Source organism: Xyrauchen texanus, chromosome 1, assembly GCF_025860055.1.
Source record: "Xyrauchen texanus isolate HMW12.3.18 chromosome 1, RBS_HiC_50CHRs, whole genome shotgun sequence".
NCBI lineage: Eukaryota > Metazoa > Chordata > Actinopteri > Cypriniformes > Catostomidae > Xyrauchen > Xyrauchen texanus.
In genome coordinates this window covers 52,372,748-52,400,402 of record NC_068276.1, presented here as the reverse complement: position 1 = coordinate 52,400,402, position 27,655 = coordinate 52,372,748, and the positions used below count along the sequence as shown (strand labels likewise).

At 36.5% G+C, this 27,655-nt stretch overlaps 1 protein-coding gene across 2 annotated transcripts in view; it reads right to left on the bottom strand.

Annotated features, from left to right (window-relative positions):
- The window catches only part of LOC127650487 (DENN domain-containing protein 4C-like), an 84,849-nt gene that overhangs the window by 35,852 nt on the left and 21,342 nt on the right, over window positions 1-27,655 (bottom strand). For both annotated transcript variants that reach the window (XM_052135930.1, XM_052135939.1), the window contains exons 2-9: window positions 19,884-20,194; window positions 12,305-12,557; window positions 10,834-10,903; window positions 6,437-6,606; window positions 5,947-6,188; window positions 3,209-3,275; window positions 2,921-2,979; window positions 142-286 (exon numbers count right to left, since the gene is read on the bottom strand). In XM_052135930.1, the coding sequence (XP_051991890.1) occupies window positions 142-286; window positions 2,921-2,979; window positions 3,209-3,275; window positions 5,947-6,188; window positions 6,437-6,606; window positions 10,834-10,903; window positions 12,305-12,557; window positions 19,884-20,182 (1,305 nt within the window). In that variant the 5' untranslated portion in view covers window positions 20,183-20,194. The remainder of the gene's footprint in view (window positions 1-141; window positions 287-2,920; window positions 2,980-3,208; window positions 3,276-5,946; window positions 6,189-6,436; window positions 6,607-10,833; window positions 10,904-12,304; window positions 12,558-19,883; window positions 20,195-27,655) is intronic.

The following is a 27,655-nucleotide window of genomic DNA, read 5'->3' as shown; positions in this document are numbered from 1 at the left end:
ATAGAGTCTCTTAGAGGCCAGCGCGATCATGCTGCCAACCGTTTGGAAAAACCATTGCATCAACAGTGTGTCTAGGTTGGTAGCTCACAAGGTTTTAGACCAGAGCCATGGATTCTCACCCATATTTATACAAATACTCACCGCCACAACGGCCTCAGCCACTCCAGTCAGTACGGCTGGCCTAAGGGAGTGCAGCAGGATCTTGCTCTCCAGCAGGATGAAGTGTAGAAGTGTGGCACAGTTTTCTGGGCCCAAAATCATGAGCAGAGTGCTATAGTCTGCTCCACTGGAGAGATGAGAAGTGAAAGATAGAGAACAGGAGACTATGTAAGCACAATGTCAGAAGCTGTTTTCCTGGCAAGTTTAACATTTCCAAGAACAGATACTTGCTGGCAGAGTAATAACTACATATTTGTAAAAAAAAAACACTCTACAAAAGTATCAATTACGTAGAAGATTGTAATTCCTCTGAAAGGAGAACATTCTACATTATAACAGGAACCAAAAACTTCTTCAGATTCTGATGGCATGGCAAAACCAAGCAAACTGTGACAAAACGAAACTTGAACTCTATGGAAGTGTATGGCATTCCAGAGGGTTTAATAGCAGAAGTGTAAAGCTTTTATATATTGTTTGAGCTTTTATATTAATTCTTAAGCACAAAAATACATGTTTAAATCTGTAAAATGTAAATGATCCTTTTAGCAGTTGCACTGTTGTTCAAGACCATCTAAAACTTCTGGTTATGTGATACTAAAGTAATTGACCCCTCGCTAAGCTCCGCCTCCCTTTGCTACCAGAACTTCCTATAGGAATGAATGGGAGATTGCCATGAACGGTGCAGTTTTTGGGAAAATATTCCTATAATCTGCATTGATAATATTCTTATGTGGGCAGGAATGAAGAGTGACATTTGAAAGCAAATTTATTTGAGATTTTTGTGAAAGAAATTAAATTGCACAGTAATTTGATTGAAAACTGTGCATCAGAATCGAGGTTGATGATTATCACAGTCACCTGAAATGAGAAAAGCGTCATTTGATGGCGATTAGACACTTGATAACATTAAAGTGAACAGAACTGCTCATAATGTCTCAAAACACATTCACTATGCATCTGTGAATGCTTTATTTACTATCGTCTTTACTAAGACCTGAATCAACACGTAAATAAATGTACTTTAAGTTATCAGCACAATTACCTTGGATCAAATGTTGGTGTCCTCACTATTTATTCGGTAATGAGGAATGACAAAGTTTAATCCATAGCATGCTCTTCGAGGTTTATATAAAAATTAAAAAGAGAAAAAAAAGAAAGAGAAAAAAACTGCATGCATCCTCTCACTAATACAAGTGAACCAGCAACAATGTTTTAAAAAACATTTTTTTTTTAGGATTTCTGTAAGATTCAGCTTAAATCTATGCAAACACACGTTATTAATGTAGACTCTCATTTGAAAAAAGTAAACGCTTGTCTGAGAAACTGAGGATGGCAACAATTGCCAAGATAGGATTGGTCAGAAACGCTTTTTAGGCGGGGCTTAGCGAAGGTTCAATTCCTGTGATTGGAATTTGCTCCATATAAACAGTACTTTGTGTACAGTTTCCTAAAGTCCATCTCTGGTATAACATGGTCATGACAAAAGTTGAAATATATAATTGCACAGACAAAGTTAGTAAGCAATTGTATCACACTTGTCTTATGTTAACACGTCTAATGTTCAGTCTTTCTGCTATACTTTTAAAACAGTGTATTTTAACATTTATCCAGGTGCAATGCCTTGCTCCATTGACTTCCATTATAAGTGAATTACTGTAAACAGCATTTCTGTTTGATTTTACAAACTGAGGAGTCAAAATTACTGTTTGTGGTAGCTGACAGCATGTCACAGAGACTGTATTGTATATTATTATTGTGTTGTGTAATTATGTGTACATTTGTATGTAAATATTGTGTTGTGTAATTATGTGTACATTTGATATGTAAATTGTGTTGTGTAAATCCAATGTTTATTGTAATTGGTATATGTCTTGGAACTGCACACAAGTCTTTCACCCACTGTTGCACTTGTGTACATGGTAGTGTGACAATAAAGTGATTTATTTGATTGAATCTAGAACATTCCTTCTCACTAAAACCTATAACTATAGAGCATCTTATAGCATCTTATAGCTCCTTTTGTCATGCTGCTTAGACAAAGCATACTTTGAACATGTAACCCAGAGTGGAGAGAGGATATTGATATAAAAGGTCAACATCTGTAGCTTGAGGGCAATTTGAAGTGACCCTTCTCTGATCTTTAGATTGGCTAATTAAAACACAAATACAGCATATAGAAAGAAGGAAATATCCAAAACTTGTATGTATGAGTTTTGAGGCTGTACTGCCCTGTGCTCCTTATTTTAATTCTGCGGTACTGATCCTGAAATAGCATCTGCAGGCAAGAGCTTTAATGTTAATTTAAAAGCTCTTTGGTTGTAAGAATGAATGTGTTGTGCATTAAGCAAGTCTAAATGATGAAAACTATGAAGAAGGGTAGAAAAAAAATCCAGAGATGCTTGTCTTTTGAGATACAATCTATTCATATATAAAAACGATGTTAGAAAAACTAACCAACATCCTTCTCTGATCTCAAACCATGTGTTTTTCAGCATTTGACAAAAAAACAAAAAACAGGATACATTTCCTCTGAATTTTAAAGAGTATATCGACTGTTTTATAATTTAATACCCAACAACAAACCTCTTTTTATTTTAATGTTTTTCTTGAAAAGTGTTCTTGCACTATTTTTCTTGCAACTTGGTTTGATATTCTCTTGTCTAATACAATGACATTCATACATTTTAGGTCTGGCCACTGTATCTATTCCAATATCCACATTTCTCTCTCTCTGATTCACACACACTCATGAAAGATTTACCTTAGTGGTAAAGGTGTACAAACAGGTTGGGACAGGATTAAGGTGTCATGTGCTGACAGCTTGGAGGAGAAGAAAAAAATTATATTCTGGCATTGCTCAAACAGACACAAATTATGCTCAGGCAAAAGTCACAATTTCATAATTATTTAAATATAAATTGTATAAATCATATCATGGTTACAGAAGGTTTATAGATATAAATGTAAGGTACATAAGCAATAATCAACAAATTACAAAAAAACAAAAAAGAGCCACAGTATTTTAATAAGGGAAGACTGGGATCAGTACCTGCACCAGTATTCTGGGCCTCTGAGGTGAAGGGAAGGAGACATTGTGCATGAAGTGGGATATGTGTCTACAAAAAAAGAGAAAACTGTCAAATTGACCTGACCCATATCTTGATATCACGTTCAAATGGTATCAAAATGACACACTGACACAGTGATTCATACTACAACCGATGAACTGAAATCCCCAGCTGTAAATTTCCCCAACAACACCAGCCATATCTTAACATATCTTAAGTGCCACTGTAAACTGGGGGTTGGGTCCACCTTCCCATAAGGCCAAAATAATGTAACCTGGCGCTCCCCTGATGTTTCATCAAAAATAGAATACTAGAAACTATACATTTCTGTATTTTATTTTTTTGAACACAACATTGTCCATTATCTGTTCCAGTTTTTATACATACAGTAATCCAAAACAGATGTTTTTTTTACATCTGTACATTTCTGAAGGAACGTACAGACAGTGACTGGGTGACACTGGCAGAGTGCATCCTCATTTTCACCTCTCAATAAAGGCAAAAAATAATTCTCCTTTGATATATAATTTTCGTTGGTTCTGCTAAATTACTAACATTAAATCATCTTTTATCTTAAAACTAAACCCTCGCTGAGGATAATTATTAATATGCACTCAGTGAATATGCACATAGTTTTAACGGTTTTTATCTAACACTACATGTTTGCTCACTATCAAACAGATGTAAAGTTAGTACATGGATGCTATGCAAAGAAATATCTTAGTCTACTTGTTATGTTGTGTCTAGGGTGAGTGGTTTTCTCCCTCACTATCTTTAAATATGCAAGCCATGCTAATAAACGATAAAAAAAATAAACAATACACTTCAACAAGATATATCAAATACAATTATGACTAACATCTTCCTTATAACTCTACTATGAGCTCTACACTATGCATCTTAGCCATGGTGACCAATGTAAATTCTAAAACGTATAGTACATTATTGAGCCTTACACCTTACTCTTGTCTTACAACTCTTTAAAATATGAAAATGAATCATTTTATTAAATATATAAAAGTATTTTGTTTATTTTTGATAGACATTCACGTAGAAATTATTTTGAGAGTTGTGTGTGCGTTTAGAGGCTACCAGACTTTTTCTGCCACCCTGAACCGTTTTCTACCTCGATACCATCATCTTTCCCCATGTTAATGTCATTAATGCATTAAAGTTGCCGAGTGCTAATGCAGTGACACTGTCAGAGAGAATGGAGCGGAGATAACATAACGAGTTACAGCAGAGAAACTATTTCAAGCAGTGGGCATCTCCAGCACAAAAGCTCAGCTGAATCTGGTTAACTGTTTGTGTTCAATCACTGTTGAGTTCAAAACACTGTTATTGGCCATTTTATTTTAAATAGAGGTAATATTCAAGCATTTCAAGAAGTGTTCTGCTCAGTATCAGAAATTAATCAAGGCTTGATACCAAAATCTGACCTAAATTGGTGAAAATACCTCAGATATTTAAAATGTAGGGACATAAAATACCCATGTGGTGAATTCCTTAGTTCATAATATTCTTGTCACGGTCCTGTCACCTTGTAAGGTTGGGTTTCTGTCTGACGGGACCATGGCATTATCGTCCTGTCTCATGTTTTGTGTACCTTCTTGTGTGAGCACACGGGTCCGGTTGTTAGTGACCGCTGTGTGCAAAATACCACCGTGCGCTCTCCAGTGATGTCACCTTGTCAGGTTGGGATTTGTTTGACAAGGACCATGGCATCATCATCCCCTGTCTGTCATGTATGTCGTGTACGTGCTTTGTGTGGGCGCACGTGCCCGGTTGTTGGTTACCGCCGTGTGCAAGTTACTGCCGTACGCTCTCCGGTGAGGTCTCATTCCTGTCACCTTGTCAGGGGTGTTGAGTTTTTTTATTGAATGTAGCCAAGCTTCTGCTGTTTGTGCTGTCAAGCAGCTAACCTTGCTCTCTAAGTCTAGTTGGTGCTGTCTCGTGTATCTGTTGGTTGACTGTCTCTGCCCGTGTGTCAGGAAGTGTGGTTACCTTCCAGTTATCTGTATTCCTGTCCTCGCTGCCCACAAATCACCAGTGGAGGATTCCTTGTCTTTGCCCACGTGTCAGGAATACTACTACCCTCCTTCGCCCAGGCTTTGTTCTCTGTGCCACACCACGCTTCAATGGACACTTCCTACGGGTCTGCTCATGACTTCCACAATGCATACAACTGTCTACGAACACGCTCCTCCTTTGCCCATTGCACGACCACTAAGACTCGTTCTTAACCTCCTGCTACTGCAGCCTGTGCTGGGATCGCCAGCCTTCACCAGTTCAGTTTACTGACATTTTCTGTTGTTAATAAATACTTTGAACTGTTCTTCTGCTTTTGGGTCCCTTTGTCTCAAACACACTTTCTCACATTTCGATTTAAAGCCTATCTAGTTATAGGTTTAGTGCTCTGAGCTGTAGCTGTCAGATACCTCCATTGGCTGTCTGAGAAGCAAGTGTTTTTGAATGCTTAGCTAATATGAAATTATGATTTAAATTAATTGATATAATTTGACATAAAATGGACAATACGTTTTATATAGTTTGGGTTAGGGTTTGAAAAATACTGTATGTCCAAATAGAAGGTAAAAAATGTCCCTGAAAAAAAAATTCTGATTCAAATTATTGTCCCTTAATAATAAAAAAAAACAATTTTGGACACTGGTTCGGCACACAAATTTGAATAAAATAAGAAATAAGAATCTGTTTGTACTTCTCAATGGGCAGTGGGTTGACTCCATTGGCAGATAGCTTGTACAGGAACATGAGAAACTTCCTAAATGACTCAAAGAAAGGCCAACGGGACAGCAGGCAGATGCACTTGTTGGTGTTCACAGTGAGGTTGGGTATGACGTTCTTGTCCACAACAGAGAGCAGACCTAGTTGGATCTTCTGTTTCTCACTGAGGCCCTCCACAGGATACGGCTCAAAGAACTGTATACCAGCTCCATACACCTGAAAGAAAACAGAACTGGATTGTGTTCTTTAGTTATTCCAGGGACTAAACACATCAATGTTCCTTTTCAACAGTTTCAGGTGCACTTAAATGTTTTCAGCTCACAGAGATGCTGTTAAAGAGTGTTATTCATTTTGGTCAGACCAACCGGAACAGAAGGAACGGAAAAAGCGCAGTTAGGTTTTAGCAATTGAATGCAAGTTAGATCATCCTGACCTCACTGATTTCTAATGGGATTTTACTGTACCTTTTCTCCATTGGAGTTGGTCAGGACAAATGTGGAGAAGACAGGTAATGGGTAGCGTGTGTTGGGGGCCCAGCACTCGATCTTGGCCCCCATAGGTAGGCAGAACAGGGGCACAGACTCTGAGAGGGGAAATGATTCATAGTCTTCCTCTGGATATCTAAAGATCAGACCTTTAAAGAGAAAGAATTTCAAGTTACAAGTTTGGGTGCCAGAACAAAATGGGAAAAAATTATATATATATATATATAGATATATATAGATATATATAGATATATATAGATATAGATAGATAGATAGATAGATAGATAGATAGATAGATAGATAGATAGATAGATACACATACACTGGCAGCCAAAAGTTTGGAATAATGTACAGATTTTGCTGTTTCTGAAGGACTTTGGTACATTTATTCACCAAAGTGGCATTCAACTGATCACAAAGTATAGTCAGGACGTTACTGATGTAAATAACTGCACCATCACTATTTGGCTGGCTATAGATGGCTGCTGGAAATGGGGCCTGTCTAGAATTTGAACATATATTGTATAATACTTTTTTCAAATACTGATGTTGCTGTGGCAATTTCAGTGGCAATTTCTCAGGGCCAGCAAAGCCTTCTCTACTTGCCTAATAAATAAATATTTTTTTATTCTTTCATTTTCATTTTCAATTGCTTTCCACTCCTAAATCATATTCAAACGAATTGCAAAAAACAAAAAATGTTATCCAATCAGAATTTATTCCTCGATGCTTTTGTAAGCAAATAAGTGTGACAACTGTTTCTCAATTCACATGCCCGAAGCCGAGCACCTTAGCCAAAGCAGCGCGTGAGTCTGAGCTCCACCCGTCAGGCCTTCAGAAATTCCACAGAATCCCTCAGCACTGCATTGTCAGATTCATCAGCCAATCAGATTGATTTATTTGTTCTTGTGGGTGTGGTCTTCAGGATATGTCCCAGTCCATGCCTTCTAGCTGACCTTGAGTGAAGCAATCACACTTCAAGTGATGTGCGTTATTTGAAAGCGAAGAGTGTGAGATCTTCTGATGAGTCGGCTGTCATCACTGCTGGTTTTGCCATTGAGAAAGAGATCCTTATGTATTTAAAAACCTGAGATGATCTGAATGATTGTGCGACTGATTAATTAAACAGGAAATGAGGGCTGATTTTCACTTCAAGCTAATTACTAAGTGCTTTTTGCATTGTTATTGCAACATCAGGAGTTTTCTAAGTGTAAATTAGGCTGCTTGAGCATTCAGTGTCGGATCAAGTTTTGAAAAGTATCCGTGTACCCTGACAAAACAAAATATATTGCAAGCAAAATTTAAATTGCAAATATTATTAGAGAGCTTTTTCCTGGTATTAGACCTCCTTGGTTCTGGCTTTCGTTTTTGGACATGTTTTTAAAATGTCATTTGGTATTGTCAGTCGACTGCCACGTAATGTATGTGAAACTGTGTTTTCTTAATGCATGAATCACACCGAAGGCCTAGACTTCATATGTATATATTGTGGTATAACTGTCAAAATACTTTTTGGGCCATTGCATTTAGAGTCATCTGGCCAATTAATCTTACATTATAGTTAAAGGGCAAACATTGTGAACAATTCTGTGTTTGGGTCTGGTTTAAAATGGTATCAGTATTTATTGTCCTGGTATGTAGACATTCAAGCTGAAAGTGATGAGACAGGATGTTTTGCTTTTTTGTGATTAACACAATGTAATGTGACAGGAAGTGATGCAATGTGGAGATAAAGAAACTTGCTCACAGAAAGTGAACAATGATAAATAAATGTGAAAGATCATGACTACCACAGCCAGGCATAACTAAGAATGCACTTGCAAAGTAAACCAAAATGACATGAACACAATGACATTCTGAACACTCAGGGAGGCCTATCACTATGTGCACTGAAAAACATAATAAGTCGACTTAACACAACTGATTGAGTAAACTCCTTCCTTCAATTGAATTTGGTAATGGCGTCTTCAAAACTTGTGTAATTAAGTTAATTTACTGGGTGTTTTTATAGAATTAAATACATAAGGTAACTAGAAGCAAGTGGACAACACAGATTTGACATTTATTTAAATATTGTTGTTTCTACTTAATAATTTAAGTTGAAATTACTACAATTTTGATCATACAATAACACCGGTCAAGTACAGATTATAACAGATCCTGGGTCAATTTAATTCTCCACACATATATATATATATATATATATGGTGAACTGAAATAGAGTTAACAGAGTCCAACTTCACCAAAGGGGACACAGATTACCCTAATGGCATCATCTCATTAAAATTTGCAACACAACAACATAAATAATACTGCTAAAGAGCTAAATCATCTATGAATTCTTAATAACAACTATTTAAATGCCCCCCACAACTTCTCTTTGATCAAGGAAACATAATTAAATAATTTAAGTGCAAGGAATTATGGATATTCTACATAGCCTCAATTTCTTTGTACTGAATCGAATAAAGTTATTAACACAAAAATCTTAAATCTGTAGATTTTTAAGATAAATAAGTTAAAGAAACATAAATATTTGAGTTCTAAGCCAGAAACGTGACATTTCAAGTAATGTTTAACTAAGACATTTAGATTCTTAAGCGCAATGCTACGTTAATATAGAAAAGCGTATTTAAGTACATAAAATGATATTGCTGAGCATATGCTATTTTTGCAAAATGAAGGTTGACAGTGTGTTTGAAAATCAATATGTTTTAATTAGCAGTGTTGGTGGAAATCTCAGCAGTAGAGGTGGGTCAGAATGGTTGACTAGTCATTCAAAAGTTGATTTACTGAGGTTGAGTAGTTCATTTATATTTTTTTCTTTTTGTCTTTTAGTTACTGGTGGTGCTAAAATAAATGTGCTGACAGTATGATGTGCTTTAGCTGTTAGACAGTTTGCACAATAATTTCTTTAAAGATACATCTCTAAATGAACCACCCTACAGCCATACACATTCAGGCAGCTGTTTCTGGCCACTGCACTGAATTTTAACACAGTGTGTAAAATTAGAAAAAGATGAACTTTTATTAATAAAATTTCATCATTGACTCCCCTGATGTTGTTCCAAACCCATTTGATTTAAAAAATGCAATAAATGTGAACAAGACTGACATATAGTCTAATGTCTCTTTTCTTGTTCCATGGTAGAATTTTTTTTATATGGATTTGGAAAACCACGAGGACGAATAATTAATGACAGATTTCTTTCTTTTTTTCCTCCCATATTTGGAATGGCCAATTCCCAATGCACTCTAAGTCCTCGTGGTGGCGTAGTGTCTCTCCTCAATCCGGGTGGAGGAGGACGAATCTCATTTGCCTCTGCGTCTGAGACGGTCAATCCATGCATCTTATCACATGGCTTGTTGAGCGTGTTACCGCGGAGACATAGCACGTGTGGATGCTTCAAGCTATTCTCCGCGGCATCCGCGAACAACTCGCCACGCACCCCACCGAGAGCAAACCACATTATAGCGACCACGAGGAGGTTACCCCATGTGACTCTACTTTCCCTAGTAACCAGGCCAATTTAGTGCTTAGGAGACCTGGCTGGAGTCACTCAGCACACCCTGGATTCAAACTTGCAACTCCTGGGGTGGTAGTCAGCATCTTTACTCGCTGAGCTACCCAGGCCCCCATTAATGACAGATTAATTTTTTTTGAAATAATCTATTTAAGACCAATTAGTCAACTAGGCATTTAGGCAAGTCACGGTCTAGTTGACTCTGAGAATCGTCTAGTTTTGCACATCCCTAATCAGCAGAGGTAAGGTGTTGTTTACTGTGAAATGGCAGGACTGACATTTAGATGTCACTCTTTTATCTACAGCACACAGAAAGCTTATGAAACTCAAAATCAATGACTTCAGATGAAAGGAGTGAACAAAAAGCTAAATAATGGAGGGAGACATAGACTCATGGGCTTTATCCCAAATCTTAGAAATGCTGCCTTTGCAGGTTGTATTCAGAGGCAGGAAGGCCAAATTAAATAACATAACATCCTGTCAATAAGATGCCTTCATCTGGGTCAGTTTTTGTAGGTATCATAGTCAAGGTCTTCACATCAATCATTTTTCAACTTATATCTCCATTTCTACAGAGATCATTTCTAATAAGCATCATAGTTTTATTTGCTTGGGTATCTCTAAAGCTCACTTGAGTTTGTTTTAGATCATTAGATATGGCACAACGGAACCTTGGAAGGCAGTCCAAAACCAGTGTCCTTATAAGGTTCCTTTGTGCACACAAAGCTGCATGTGAAGTCATTGCCTGACTGAGCAGTGAGGCAGGCAGCTGCCTCAGTTTTTTGACGCAGCCATACACTGAGAGAAGGAGAAAGGGAAAAAAGAGAGAATGAAGCAGAGATGGGGACTTACCAGCCTTATAGGCGATGGAGTTGGAGGCAGACACTGACTTCTTGTAGCACAAATAGACACTTGATCCCCACTGGGCATAGAAAATTAAGTATAAAAAAGGGCACCATTAACAAAATGTATTTTCTTTGAACTAGCATGAGCAAACGGCACAAAAACAGCTGGAACAATACACTGATCAATCAGCATCTATTTATAACATGCTGTACAATGGCTCGTTTCTTTCTATTGTAGGGAATGACGGGGTTAAAGCCACACCTTAAGGAAAATAGGCTTTTTTTTTCTGGTCACAAAGTGTATCTAGTTTAAAAAAATACATTTACTTTTATTGAATATTGATGAAGCAACATAATTTGTGTGAAAAGAAATAACTGATGGTTGTTTTTAATAAAAAAAGTTGCGAGGGAGTCTTTTAGCCCACACCTGGGGTAAAAGTCTCCCTCCCTTGGGATGAAAGGCCCCCAGGGGTTACTGTAACTATATTTCCATCCAAGTATTTTTGGCAAGTGTCGACATAATATTTTTCCTTTTAACTCTAACGCATAAACTCTATGGTGATATTTCAAATGTCGCGAAAAACTGGTTTGGAAACACTTTTTGTCACGAAAATTGGCATAAACACAATAATATAGTGTCACATGACAGAATTTACCCCAATCTTTAGCCTGTGTTAATCATGACGACAAGGTATACATCCTTAAAAGCCAATTTATTCTACGTGATTATGGATTGATTTTAATGGCATATAGATACGATGCTGCAAACATGACACTCCCAGAAGTATCATGCACATCGACAATTACACGGAGAACAAATGAATGGCCACTGTTTGTGATTAATTTCATTGTGGTAGCCATCTGTTTATTTATTTTAGTTGCTTTTATACACCACTCAAGGCTTACGAGACCTGACTGGAGACACTCAGCATGCCCTGGGATTTAAACTCCAGGGGTGTTAGTCAGTGTCTTTACTCACTGAGCTACCCAGGGTCCCAATGTAAGCCCACTTTGAAAAAACTTCATAACAAATATTTTCCCTCCACTTAAGAAAAACAATGAGATTGATGGGGTACAGCCCCTGCAAAAGAGGTGCTTTCCCCCCCAAATACTTTCCTTTCACTTAATGGACATTTATTTAAATATTTTTATATAATCACATTGAACAAAATTGAAAATGAAAAATTACTATTTTGTCTCAAAATAAATGTGATACTTTCCAGGATATTCATTTGATTTACAATTTTTTTTAAATGATTATATTCAAATCAAATGACATTAAAACTTCAAACTTTAGACATTATACACAATGATCTCATGGAACAGTAAAATGTGACAAACAGGTGCCTAGGAAAGTCCTGTGGTAGTTTTTGATGCCATTTAGTGTTTTTGGAGAAAATAAAATCAAAAGGAGACTTTTACCCAAGGGAGGCCTTTAGCCCCATTGTACCCTACATTGACATCCAGGCTGAACTCACCATGCCACAGTTGAGATTCTTGTCCACCTTGCAGAAAGTGTGAGGTGGAGTTTCGCTCTTGTTTGTGATGATGACGCATATGTCAGTGACAGCCAGCGAGTTCTGCGGCTGGACAGGGGGCGCTCGACGGTAGGTGATGAATATGCGTTGGGATGTGGCCGAGCTGTTGTTGACATTTGCGCAACGGCCAAAAGGTGTGGCCTTGATGACCTCACAGCCCGGTATGAGCCGCTCTTTACCCTCATACAGCACCCTACAACAAACAACAAAACACTGATAAGCAATTTAAACTAGACACACTGGGTCTGTTTTCAAATCTACCGCCAACTGAGGCCGCTTCCTTTTGAGGCAGTGTCCTAACAGAAATGGAACCTCAAAAGTGACTGAATTAGAATGCTCTACATACTAGTATAGAGCGCAACAGTGCCTACCCACTTTTTCAGTTGTCTTGATTCCGGAAGAATTTAGCCCATTCATTTTTTCCATACTGATTTCATTAAATCCTGAGTTCCAAGACATGAACCAAACTAACCAGCTCCAAGGTGAACCCAGCTTTACAAAGACTTTTTAGAAATGACTGACGGCTTCAACATAAGCACATATCAATGATTACATCCTCAATGTAGTTCTGCCTTTAAGGGTTTATAACTTGTCTATGGAGAAAATAAACTGGATTTTTACTTCTGAAACCCAACTTTTGCACTCTAGCAATGCACCTTTCTGGAAACAATGACCTAATAAGTATACATTTACAAAACAAAGCTCACACAAATACAGGGTAAAAGAATCCATCTTTAATTCAAATTGAACTAATATTAGATTTCAGTACTGAATGAATTTGAATTATAATCATAATATCATAAGTGTGCTGCTAAGCTAGCAAGCGAATAATCAATAAGCACAAGAGTACACACACATTGGATCAAATAGCTGACTTTTAGACCCACCCTCACATCAGAAGCATGTCTATGATGCCTTAAAATACCGCCACCATAGGCAGCTCAATATGTTTTGGAAGAGAGCTACAGAAATGTAAATTTAAACAGAGAGGAAATGGAAAAGAATCCATTACCATTTACTTTTTCCCTTAGGCTGTCCTCTAGCATACTTAATTAACACTCTTACAGTGTGCTGATCGCAGCATTACATTAGAACACACAAACTAGCACACACTAGAAACTAGGCTAACGTGCACCCATCATTTGTCAGAGTTGATTCATCTGTTCTTATCGGAGCAGAACAATACATTGCCATTTTACAGCCATATACCACAATGTACAATAAAACATGTACGTCAATGACACCGCAACCCTGTATTTCTATTGTCCTTGAGATCATTTTTATGAGTGACCACTAACAAAAAATGTGCAGACAATTGTTGAATGGCTACAGACGGAAAGATCTGTGGAAACGCATTGGATCAGGGTACGACAAGGAAAGCACAACAGAGTTTCAGTTGTCTTTCCATATAATATAATATCATTTCAAATAATATCAATGTGCTATTGGTGCTAATGCATGTTTGCAAGGGAATGGAGGTCATAAAAATGGTCATAAAAGACAGATAAAAACATGATATTACTGATGGCTGGGAAAGAATGACAATTAGCAAGGAATGTAAGTGATGGAGTGCACTGTAAATAGATTGAAGTGTACAGGTTTAGGAAAGAAAGAGAATATGATAACAGTCTGGAAAGAAATGCTGGAAGGCAGGTGATTCACTTCACCCAATACAATGATTCACTTCATCCAGTGATCCTCCAGCATCAGCTTGCCACCGTCTTTATTATTACATGATTTTTATGCTGAAACACTCTAACTATAATCCTTAGAAGTGTCCTTAGAAGTGTTAGTGTTATTGGACAAGTCAAACACTGGACTGGTTTTAATCTGAGGCTACAAGAATTTATATCATCATTGTGTTGATTAAGGACTCTAATAAGACTTGCTTAATCTTTTCATAAACATTACAAAATGAAAAATATTTTTTTGGGCCAGTTCCTCTCTGTAGTGTGAACACAGGTTCAGTGACAACTGTGACAAACGTTTATCTATAATAAGTCTATGGGCTGAAATACGTGCCACCAGAAACTGAATTTGAACCATTTATATTTGAATTTGAATTTGAATGGCTAAACTTGAATAATTGCATTGAAAAACTGAATTTGAATCACATCATTTGAAATTGTATTGTTTAATTAAAATTGAATTTATTCAAAAACTGAATCTGAATTGTATCATTTGAAATTGAATTTATTCGTTTGGAACTGAAGTCCAATAAAATTTGATCCTCACTGAAAATTAAACTCTCTATATGGCTTCACATTCACTTCTCACAATTCAGATTCAGTTCTCAAATTCAATTTCAAGTTACTGAGACAGACATCCGGTAGTTGGAGGATGAAGGAAGAGCAATCGAACGCAGATCGATAGATAGCGCTCATTGGCGACAGGACTCCTCTTGGGCCAATCAGCACCAATGTTTTGGAGCACAGTACGCTATCCGGCATGAAACTATGGAATTACGATTGTGTCAATAATAATGAATGTAACTTTATAAAACTGAACGTAATTTTCTGAAAAAGTTACGCTCAGTTTTATAAACTATCAAAAATATTCCATTACAAAAGAAGAAAAACACAATTAAAATGAAAAAAAAATGAACTCAGTCGCATCTAATTTAACAGGCTCTTCAAATATGCTTCATTTTTTGTTAATGTTTTTCAAAGATTCGCTTTGCAAATCGTGGATTCTGAATACATTGCCACAGATTTCGCTTACGCTTCGCAGTTTTTCGCTTGCTGTTTTGAGACAAACCTCTCGTGGGGTGGGCTTAACAGTGATCTACTCTGATTGGATAGTGAGCTTTTGATGGACAGGTGCTCTCTGACCCGGATGTACAGACGCCACTCAGTGGCGCGCGATATTGGAAAGCTCTCGCGTGATTTGTAGTTATGCAATACGTCGTGCTTTGTTGTATTACTTACTAACAATATGTAAATAATATTTGACCTATAATGATATAATTTAATATTATATGAGACCTTCGATCGCCTAATAATCGCCTTCGATCAGTCTGTAAAGATGAGCTCTCAGGAGAGACACGGAGCGCATCATCTTCCTCCTCCTCTTGTCCTTCAAGGCAGCTTGAAGTAAGTTCGTGTTACTGAAGTAACCAATAACATCGATAAAAGTTTTATTCATGTAACGTTACAGTGTGCAACAGTTCTGGCTTTATTTTGCAAATTTATTGTTGTATTGTAAATGCATGCTAAATAAAATGTTGCTGTTTTGTCATTGTGATGACTGCAAAACTGAAACCTGGCCATATCTTGGTCCACTGTTTGACTCTGCCCCGACTGCTGAACGGACTTCTGCTGACTCTGCCTTGTGCTGGTATTCCGAGCGACTGGTTAAGAATTTCAAGGTTGTTATGTACAGCTGCAGATGCAGCATCTGCACCAAGATTTCTGTCTTGCTGTAGAATAAAGACCAGTTTGATATCTGCACTGTCTACATTGACACGTCCTTGAATATAATAACTGTGCAAAAGTGCAAACAATCAAACTACATAACATCATGACATGACATCAGTGCATTGCAAATGTGAATGCACTGTGAATGACAATAAAAAAATTAAAAAAATATATAAAAATATGATATTTTATATATTGCATATATTTTATTATATTTATTCACAATGTTTTGATAAACACATTCCACCACTGTGTTGAAATTTAGAGTGTTTTCTGTAAAATTAGACAATTTCTATCCATTTACTCCAATGTATGTGGGCAGGACGCTCTTTTAAATTCAGATATGCCTAATTCTCTAAAAAATTCAAAATATCCTGCAGAGCTGAAGTGGTTAAACAATAAATTTGCAAAATAAAGCCAGAAATGTTGCACACTGTAACGTTACATGAATAAAACTTTTATCGATGTTATTGGTTACTTCAGTAACACGAACTTACTTCAAGCTGCCTTGAAGGACAAGAGGAGGAGGAGTGGAGCATTTGTTTAATAAGCAAGGTCTTTTATTCAGATATTCAGAATTTCTTTCTGAATACCAAATACCAGTAACCCCAAAAGAATTTGCTACAGTAATGGGTGCTATTCCCTGTGGTTTATGTAAAAACCGTAATTACTTCACCCCAGTATCTACTGCATCCTTTCCTAAACCTTGTGATACTTCTGTGATACTTCTGAACGCTAAAAACTATAAGATCTTTATTTCTTAAGGATTTGATTTCTGTTCCACCTGTTATTTCCTTTTGGAATAATTTGTTTGGTAACCTTAATTGGAAAAAAATCTGGTCTTTACAGCAGAAGTTCATTCTCACAAATAAAGTGAAAGAAATTTCCTTTAAGTTGATACACAGGTTCTATCCCGTTAAGAAATTTATACAAAGATTTAAATCTGACATTGAGCTAACATGCTCTTTTTGTGTGAATTCTGATGAAACAGTGGTTCAATTATTTTGGTCGTGTCATTACACTCAGAAGCTCTGGAATGATATTGATGTTTTTATCAAGTGTAAGATTTTGCCAGGCTTCTCAATACATATGACAAACATTATATTTGGGTATTTTGATTCAGACCCCACAAACGAAAATGTCTGTTTTGTTATTAATTTAATTATTTTCTTAAGCAAATTCTATATTCACAAATGCAAATTTATAAACTGTAAACCTATCTTCTCTGTCTTCTTAAATGAAATAGAAAATTATCTAAATTTGATTTCAGTATCTACTAATAAGAAAGCCATAAGGACTGTTAGAATCTGCATTGCATTTGATCTCTTCATGTGAACATTTTTGTGTGATGTAATGCCCTACCTCTTCTTTTATTGTTATATACATTATTATTATTATCTTTTTTATTATTATTATTATTATTTTTTCTATTTATTTTTGTCTTCTTTATTGTTTTGGTTGATATTATGTGATGTACGTATGCTTTCTCTTTTGTATTTTCCTGTTCTTTGCATTAAAAAAAAAAAATTAAAATTAAAAAAAAAAATAAATAAATAAAAAACAAGAGGAGGAGGAAGATGATGCCGCTCCATGTCTCTCCTGAGAGCTCATCTTTACAGACTGATCGAAGACGATTATTAGACGATCGAAGGTCTCATATAATATTAAATTATATAATTATAGGTCAAATATTATTTACATATTGTTAGTAAGTAATACAACAAAGCACGACGTATTGCATAACTACAAATCACCGCAGAGCTTTCAATATGCGCGCCACTGAGTGACGTCTGTACATTCGGTCAGAGAGCACCTGTCCATCAAAAGCTCACTATCCAATCAGAGTAGATCACTGTTAAGCCCACCCCCACGAGAGGTTTGTCTCAAAACAGCAAACTAAAAACTGCGGCGTAGCGTAAATCTGTGGCAATGTATTCAGAATCCACGATTTGCGAAAACGAATCTTTGAAAAACATTAACAAAAAATGAAGCATATTTGAAGAGCCTGTTAAATTCGTGTGACTGAGTTCATTTTTTTTTCATTGTAATTGTGTTTTTCTTCTTTTGTAATGGAATATTTTTGATAGTTTATAAAACTGAACGTAACTTTTTCAGAAAATTACGTTCAGTTTTATAAAGTTACATTCATTATTATTGACACAATCGTAATTCCATAGTTTCATGCCGGGTAACGTACTGTGCTCCAAAACATTGGTGCTGATTGGCCCAAGAGGAGTCCTGTGCGCCAATGAACGCTATCTATCGATCTGCGCTCGATTGCTCTTCCTTCATCCTCCAACTACCCGGATGTCTGTCTCAGTAACTTGAAATTGAATTTGAGAACTGAATCTGAATTGTGAGAAGTGAATGTGAAGCCATATAGAGAGTTTAATTTTCAGTGAGGATCAAATTTTATTGGACTTCAGTTCCAAACGAATAAATTCAATTTCAAATGATACAATTCAGATTCAGTTTTTGAATAAATTCAATTTTAATTAAACAATACAATTTCAAATGATGTGATTCAAATTCAGTTTTTCAATGCAATTATTCAAGTTTATCCATTCAAATTCAAATATAAATATAAATGGTTCAAATTCAGTTTCTGGTGGCACGTATTTCAGCCCATATTAGTCCATTACGCTCCAATTACCTACACAAGTCCTTAGGGAGAATGCTCTTGTGCCCATACAAGCACTGATGTAGGCTCTATATCTGCTCAATCTAAGTGACAAGACTCTTGTTAAAGAATCATTTAAAAATCAAACAACAATCAAAATCAAATCAGAATATCAGGACAATTATTTTTTTAAAGTATTCTGTTGTATGGTTGCCCCATACATAGACTTGCTATTGTAAATTCAGAATCTGGACTGCATCGTATTCTAAGTGTCATTCTAAGTCTCAAAAAACAACGTCCCAAAAACCATCTGTTAAATGCTGTTCTAACATCCAGGGTGTTTTTAGATAAACAAATGTTTTTAAAAATCTTCCCGTTAAAAACGGACTGTAAATTTTAGGCCAAGTCCACACCAATACGTTTCCGTTCGAAGATGCGTTGATTTCACCATGTTTATGCCTATAATCCAAACTTTTCATCAACTGAAAAAATAGACTTTCAAAAACGCTCTTCAAGACTGCATACTTTGGAAACCGATGATGTTATGAAACTCAAAACAGGTTTCAAACTTGAACGGATTAGAGTGGACATGGCCTTAAATGTATATACCTGCTAGAGAATTCTAAAAAAAATAATTGACATATTGAAAAATATAATTTTGTGAATGTTAAGGAGTACGTATATAGATGGCCTTAAATTTAACACACAGTCTAAATAAATATCTATTTAGATCTTGGTGCTCATCAGAAGACTACTGTACTGAGTGCCACACTCCTTAATAGTAGTGTAGTCCTGAATAATGCAAGAGAGAGAGAGAGAATGCCCAAATTGAATTATTGTGTTCCTTTTAAAGCTTCAAACATACACACACATAGTGGCATCAAATGCCTTATCAATGACTACATTAGATGGTTATCTTGATATTTAATATCCTAAAGAGAGCAATGGCCTTGAGCTGCACTGCTGCACTGACAGTCTGCTGGTGATGAAAGGAGACCATAAATAGACTTTGAATGCATGTATCCCACTCATTTTAGAACTTCATTTATCACAGAGAGGACAAACAGGATACTCATAATGTCGATTATGAGTGTGGAGTGAGCAAAACTAGAGAAATAACATGTGCATGCCTGACATGCTTAAGCACATGATGCGACATAAGAATTTGCTTGTTTCCAAAAGAACAGAAAAAGAAGATTGTTCCACATTATTATGTTGACAAATAACAACACATATAACAAGGACATGAACTTTTTTCAACATCAAGATTTAAGGTTAAAATTGCACCGATACCAATTATTGAAGACCTTTACATCAGCCACAACATTAAAACCACCAGCCTAATATTGAGTAGGTCCCCCTCGTGCCACCAAAACAGCACCAATCGGTATGTCAAAGTAGCATTCTGAGATGATATTCTTCTCACCACAATTGTACAGAACGGTTATCTGAGTTACCGTAGCCATTCACTCAACACACTTACCCAATATCAATCAGTGAGGACTTTCCACGACCCCTCTTGTAACACAGAAAGAGTTCGGGGCTCTTGAGACTGCCATGGTTGAGATTGGCTGGCTGGCCGCTGTAGGTGCTCTCAATGCATGTGAAACCTTCAGGGACTGTTTCTCCGGCTGACTTGTTGATGACGGCCAGATCTGTGATGGCAGACTTGGGCCTGCTGGACTTGGCTTCAGACAGATCCTGTTCTAGTGGGGTGGACTTGTCTGTCAGGCCAGCCACAACAAAGTAGTCCGTCACGCGGTGACCCTTATCCTCAATCATGTCTGGATGGGCCTGTTTGGAGAGAATTAACTTTTAATTTGTATTACTTATAGGGAATATTTAATTTATTTTTAGCTAAATCTGTATGCTGTTGCATAACAAACATTGCATAATATTAATATATTAATTCATCAAATACAATTTGAACAATTATTTAGTAGCTGAAAGAGCAACAATATTGACTTATCTTGTGACAAAAAAAGACTTAATGATCGCAAACACTACAACAAATGTAACAAATGTGGAAATCATTTGAAATCCCCATTTGCGATAGTCAAGATGGTGCGCATACGTATTTGGTTTTGTCCAGTAACTTGTGAGATGGTCGTATTGAATTAGAGCATGTTTCTCTGTTTTTTGCACCGCTATTCACTCTTTCTTTTGCATTGAGCAAAATAAACGATTCACAAACAAATTACTCCTTTTGAACCAGTTCTCTTTGATGAGTCAGTCAAAAAAATGTATGAATCACAAATCAGATTGAATCAGATGGTCATATGGAGCAATTCTGTAATTTCACAACTAAAAATAGCCATCTGGTTCCTAAATGCTTCATTTTCAGTCTTTTTCTTTGTGTGTCTTTTTTCAATAATTAAATTGACAGAATTACACTAGAATTTGCATTTTATTGTGAGCATAGTCATGGATAAAGGACATTTTTAGTGCCTACAACCCCTTTAGCCATGACTAGCATTAAGGACACAAATCTTCATTAAGCTCTTTAATTTAACAGAAAAATGTTCCTGGTACAATTATTAATCAATAAGCATCTAGGACCTGAACCGTTTATCCGTTTTATAATAGTTTTTACATTGGTAGTAATTTAGCAGCTGAAATCAAAAAATGGCTTTGTCCATAATTACCAGTGCATTTATATTGCTAGCACACACTTTAAGTGACTTACGATAAAGTGCAGAGATCATGATATTAACAATTATCAAAACAGGATGCTGAGAATACACCACTTTCTGAGCTAAGCAGATGCCAATAGCATATATCCAGTCCTGAGGCTGATCATAGCAGACTGGCTGGGGTCACAATAATCTGATCATGCAATGAATGACTGAATACAGTAGGAAGCCACTGAAAGCTGCAAAACCAGGAAAAAAGCTTTTGATACAAAATGTTCAGTTTTGTAATATTTGCCACCAATGGCATCAAGGCATTAAAACTGCAGATAGGGACTCTTTTAGGGTCTAAAAGAGTTACTGCCTCTACATTTTCTTAGCTCATGATTTTGGGCAGAAAGAGGTAAAAGAGAGAGGAGCACAATGAGGAACGAAGCAAATGCCATCACAAACATAAATCAAATGATTAACACCATTAGAAATCATTCCTCAGACTCTTGGATATTTTTAGAAAAACCAACCCCTAAGATTTAACAGGAGTACATGTTGATTAATGTGTTTCTTTCTGTGCAATTATGTCCTGCCATTGGAAAAAAGGCACAATGCTATAATTATCAATGAAGTCATGCCCTTTAATTAGTAGAAGGAAATGCCAAAAGACAATGTTTCTAACAATCAACCCTTTCTTTTGGTAATTGCTTTAAAGACAACGTGAAATTAAAATGGAGCCAATTTACTTTCTTAATAAATGTTCCTTATTTTACTGTGCTTGATTCATCAGTGCATATTTGACTTATTAATCTTTCATCAAAAATGTGATCCAAATCTCAAGCTCTGAAATGTCTTTCCTTTTCGGCTGACGTAAAAAAAAAACATATTGGATAATGTTAACCAACAGTCAAATAGATTAAATATCCTGTTTCATTTGGAAGTATGCCACATTGTGGAAATAAAATGAGTTGTGAATGTTGTGTCATGTTGATTTTAAAGAGACAATGTTCAGGTTACTGATTTTATTTGTATTTCAATACACACATTTTGAGTTCTCATTTGTTTCATACATTTTCAACAAGTTGACTATTTTCATCTCAGTCTTTAAAAAGCATGCTCTGAATACCTTTTTATTGAAGCCTTCATAGACCGAGACAGTGCCAAATGTAGCAGAAAGATCGTACAGAAGCATGCAAATCAAAGGAAGTCAAAAGTTCAAAAAGGCATTGACAAGAAAAGCCTTCATTGTTCAAAAGAGGATGCAAGTCAGTGCAATCCTTCAAGGACTGCCTCTTTGCATGGCTTGGAAAGCGTACGAGTATAAAAACGAAGGACGTATTACCCCTCAAAACAAGGGTATGAGATCATGAGCAAATACCTGGCAGGGAAGACACTGAGGCTGCAAAAGCAAGCATTTATCCTGCCTTCAAATGATTTCAGGGAGGGAGACAGGAAGTGAAAGTTTCCAGTCATCTGTTCACTGGTCCAGCCTCAGGAATGGGGCTCCTCACCTCCAGAGCTTCCATATCCCTACAAGTCCCTTGCCAGATATTTCTACAAAACTCAATGTTGAAGTTGTGTCCTGTACAGCAGCCTGCAGTTCTCTATATAGTGGCCCCCATAAAGTATTTGGAGACAATGAATGAATGTCATTGCATTAAACAACAAAATATCAAACCATGGTTCATTTATTTTAAACTATCACACAGGCTGCACACTTCTAAGCAAAACATTACACGAAAAGACAAAATGATAATAAATATACTGTTTAAAAAGAAGACAAAATGTATTTGGACACTGGTTATTAAACTTACTGGAGCATATTTAATGTGAAATCTAAACCTGCGATAACTCTGCTAAGACACCTGTGTGAGCTTGAGAAGAACTTCATGCAGCCACTAAAAATGAAAAAACTTAGGTTTGAGAAAACGTCTAGCGTCATTTGTTTGATATTTTGTTATCTAAGCGCCTTGTGCACCTTTTGGCTGTTGTAAGGCGCTCTACAAATAAAATTTTATTGATTGATTGATTGATTGATCTCATGAAACAAAATTATATTTAAAGTGTGGCATCAGTGTTCACATACGTTCTGGATCCACTGTTCAATAGATGGTGCATTATGCATACAGTGTATAAGTGCTGATTCATGGCCCTTAAGTAGAATTAAGTGAAAATCATTAAGCTCTGCCACAATGGTTTCTGTACTACATTACTCTTAACAAAATCCAATCAGCTTTGCCAAGAATATATAAATGTATGAGAGAGCGAGAGAGCGAGAGAGAGAGAGAGAGAGAGAGAGAGAGAGAGAGAGAGAATGTGCGGTCTGACACTGGCTAACCTATTTGTTTTCTCTATATTTCATTCTGTCTGACTCAGGAATAAGAGATTACAGGGATTAAAGCCTCAGGATCTTGGCTACGTACATGATGGAACAACCTGAAGCTTTAAAAACAGACTTTGTAAAGACTTGAGATACACTTTAAACATTCTGCAAACAGACAGATACTAAACACTGTCTAAATGATCATTTAAGTTTTAAGATTTTGCACTTGTCTGTTCAAAGTGTAATTTTATGCTGTGGTATTATTTCCCAATACTGGAGCACTGTCACTACATATTCAGGACTATGGATTTGGCACATGTTTGTTTGGCCATTTAAACTTCTGAAAGACAAGACAACTACTGTCATCGCTGACACCTTAAAGACAGTAAGGTGGGAAATGAGAGGAAAGCCAAGCTACAGACAGCAGCACTGTATGTTGTTCAAACATTATGGCAAAAGAACGAAGACGAAGAATGTTGTTATCTGAAAGCTAAAACTAATTGCGCTACATCCCAAATCATGCTGTGTCTTAAACGATATGCAAGAGTGTGCATCCCAATTCACTGTGCATTGAAAGTTAGCCGTAGATGCCAAGATTACATTTTTAATAGCAAAGTGGCAAGGAATGTGAAGCCAAAGTTGCCTTATTTAAAAAAAAAATTAATAAATGCAATCAATTTTTATTTCCGCTAGTGGCATCAAACAGAATTGCAATCTGTTTTCAAATAAATTTCCCAAAAATGCCTACATCCTCCATTGGTCAAACAAACAGCACAGTCCCAAACGTCCACCATTGGTTGAAAGCCAGTTGAACAAACTCAGGGAAATTTAAATTGGGGCTGAACGGTCCAGAGCTGCTTTCTGGAGTTCTGACACCTCCAATTCCAAAAAAAGTTCAGTCTGTCATGTTGGAACCTGTTCCACTGTACTTGCCTAATGTGGCACTGTTTTAAGCACACACGAGCTCCGCTGACTGCTTCAAGCATTTCAAACACAGGGACAAAATGTGTAACAGCATCACATCACATTGATAGCACCACAGAGCCATACTTTTATAGGTACAAAACCTATGAATGGCTTACTTATTGTTGACTATACATATTATTAGGCTAGAATTACAGAATTTACCTTGATGCTAACTCTGTGATATCAAGAAAGCAATACAAAAGTCTGTACTTTCCTGTCACCAGCGAAGTACATACTTGTAGTTAATGGTAAAAGTATGTGAATCGGGATGTAACACAGCCTTATTGTTTTCCTAAGCAACTTTGTGGCAAACATAAAGGTGCGGTCACCAAGCATTCAGAGTTAGTGCATGAAAAATGCCACTGCAGACATCACGGTAGGGCAACTTTGTAAAATTCACTGCTGAGATGTCTCTGAATAATCAATGCTTGCATGCTTTCCAAGAGCACTCTATGTTGCATGGCATCTAGCAAAAGAAGTGCAAAAAAGCCATATCAGTCTATCTGCTTGCCATTGGCTTTGACGTCATTTACGTAATGTACACTTCCAAAAGCACATTGTTGGAGACAGGAAACAATGTGTTCTAACAAACAAGAGAAAACAATGTGTAAAATATGTAACAAAAAGAACTCACACCTCACCCGTCCGGCACTCTGATAGTTTGATTATCTTAAAACCAATAGGGGAGAAACCAATTTACAACTGAGTTATGATTTTGATTGCATATAAAAACACAACTCTATGAGATTTAGCTCTAAGCACAAGAACTCTAAGGCAGAGTACTGGCAAGATTGTAGCCTCTACAAAATTGTTTGTTGATTTTCTTTTCACTAAGCTAAGATTTACAGCATTGTGGCCATGGCTACAGTTGGATACTGTTGGTCACTAAAGTGTACAGCCAGGCACTTTCCCTCCTCTTTCACTTTGGTTATGCTCTGCTACATAATCAACCACACTGTAAAAACAGCTTAGAATGTTGCCTTAATACTCAACCCATTCTGGTCCTTTTGATTCTGATGCGTGGGCAGTGAAATATCTGATTTTTACAGCAGCAAGGAAGGAGTTCACTCTTTCCATTCCAAAGATGGAAAATGGTTATAGGTCTAGACAGAAAAACTAAAACAAATAAAAGAAGAGAAGTACATTTCCACATTTTCTTTAGAAAAGTTTAGTTGAGCTTTCATGTGCAAAACTTATCCACCACATGATGCTAGTGAGTTCTGGGTGGTTGCCAGGGCATTGCTATGGAGTTGCTAATGAGTACTGAATCATCGTTAGCTGAGTTGGATGTTGCTATATGGTAGCTAGGGTATTCTGGTTGGTTGCTAGGGTGTTGCTTACTGGCCCAGACCAAAAGAATCCACCCCCAAGTATGAAATTCGTGTCTGCAATGACAGGCCAGGTACCGCCATTGTAAATCTATTAATTTATTTGCCTCTTTCATCATCTGCCAGCTGAAAATGTTAAGTCTGATTAATTCAAAGTAATTGCACAGACTTGAGGCATCAATCAGCCAGTAGCACAGGCCAGAGTTACATGCCAAATTGTAATGCTTAAAGTTAGGGGTTTAAAAGAATAAGAAAAAACATACCCTAAGAATGAGCAATAGTGATGTTTGCCTTAAAAAGAAAGAAATAGGGTTAGATTTAAGGGAACTTGAAACCAAGACCCTCATATCAAAAAACAACCTCTACCAACAAGCACCATATACAGTAGTCTTTTGTGAGCTGATTCTTTCTGGGCCCTGACGGTGTTGCTTGTGGGATATGCATAGGAAAGACTGAGTAATGGGAGTTAGGTGCCTGGCAGCTGATGCTGAGCACTGCCATCTGCTCAGCATAAGCTCAGTCTTGCTGTGGTGCTTGCTGTGACTGGCCCCATACAACAAACATAAACAAAATGAAAGTAGCACCATGCATTCTTGCCAAGTAAGCTGAGAATAAACAGCTAAGTAAAAATGACGTAACAACATACTACTGGAACTCTAAACCTAAGGCACTAAACAGTGGAGGATGCAAAAGAAAATATATAATTATACATTTACTTGATGTGGTACTAAATAAGGCAAGCATCACTATTAGTATTGCTCATACAAGTATCAAACTTTGGTATGTAACTTATCCCTACAAACACGAATACCTCAAATTGTGTGACTTATAGAGAGGTGTGCTATTTTTTTTCTAAGCAATCAGACTTACATTTTTTGCTGACAGAAAATAAAACAGGTGAAAAAAATCCAATTAGTTTACTGTACACTGAAGGAGGGCCATATAGAGACCGGAATATCCTAGAAAGCACCCTAAAAACCACTCTTAGAAACAATTAGTTTCAAGAGGTCCAGTCCAGGCTTCCCTGCAAAGGTCTGGAAAAGTCAGTATCAGTTTTTTTTTTGGAATAGTTATTATAACTTTCCACATTGATGGTTTCATTTTGTATTTTTTTTTCTACAAAGTATTATACTTTGTAAAAGAAGAACAATAATAGTAAAAATCAGGTCAAAATAGTCTCTTCAAAGCAGAGATGAGGACACCAGCCCAGAGACAAAGTCAAAGCAGTGGGGTGTGAGGGATCTTTTCTACCAAAAGTTTAGAGTTCAATGGTCAAGGACACTTGGATATTAATATTACATGATAAGATCAACATTCGTTTTCAAGCTGGGTGACAGCAGTCTAGTTTTTGTGTTAGAATATTTTTACATTCTGAATATTTATTGTGAATTATTTTTATATTCAGATACCCATGTATGGGACATAGGTGTATGTTTGACTGAGAAAATATAGGTTACTGTATGGGGGTTCAGAATTCACTCAAATTTCTTAAAATGTATAAGCCTGAATGGACCATTTTTATATTTTCATAAAGTGAGATTCTAATAACAATAAACTAACAATTTACATCTTAAAAATCCTGTTTGCTTAAGTATAAATTGGCTGACTATGAAATAATGTGAATGTTCTTATCACAAGCAGATAACTCTACTAGCCAGGCTAACTAATCATTTCTATTAATTTTAACTAATAACTAATACTAGATGAAGATAATTTCACGTTGATTTATTCTTATTTTCTGCAGTGTGTTTTAGTGAAAGATGCCAGTCTCCATCTACATACTTCCTTCTTTTTTCACAGACTGTGATGATGTCTATCTGCCTTGTTCATCAGCATAAATCTAAAAAAAAATTATATCAGAAACAGAATGAGCTTTATTAAGAAGTGTTCTCACATACAAAATGATTTTTTCTGGTGACAGAAGAAACAAGTGCACACAGAACAGTACAGTGATACAGAATATAAAACAAGGTAAGAGTATAAATACACGCAAATAATAAGACATATGACAGAATGG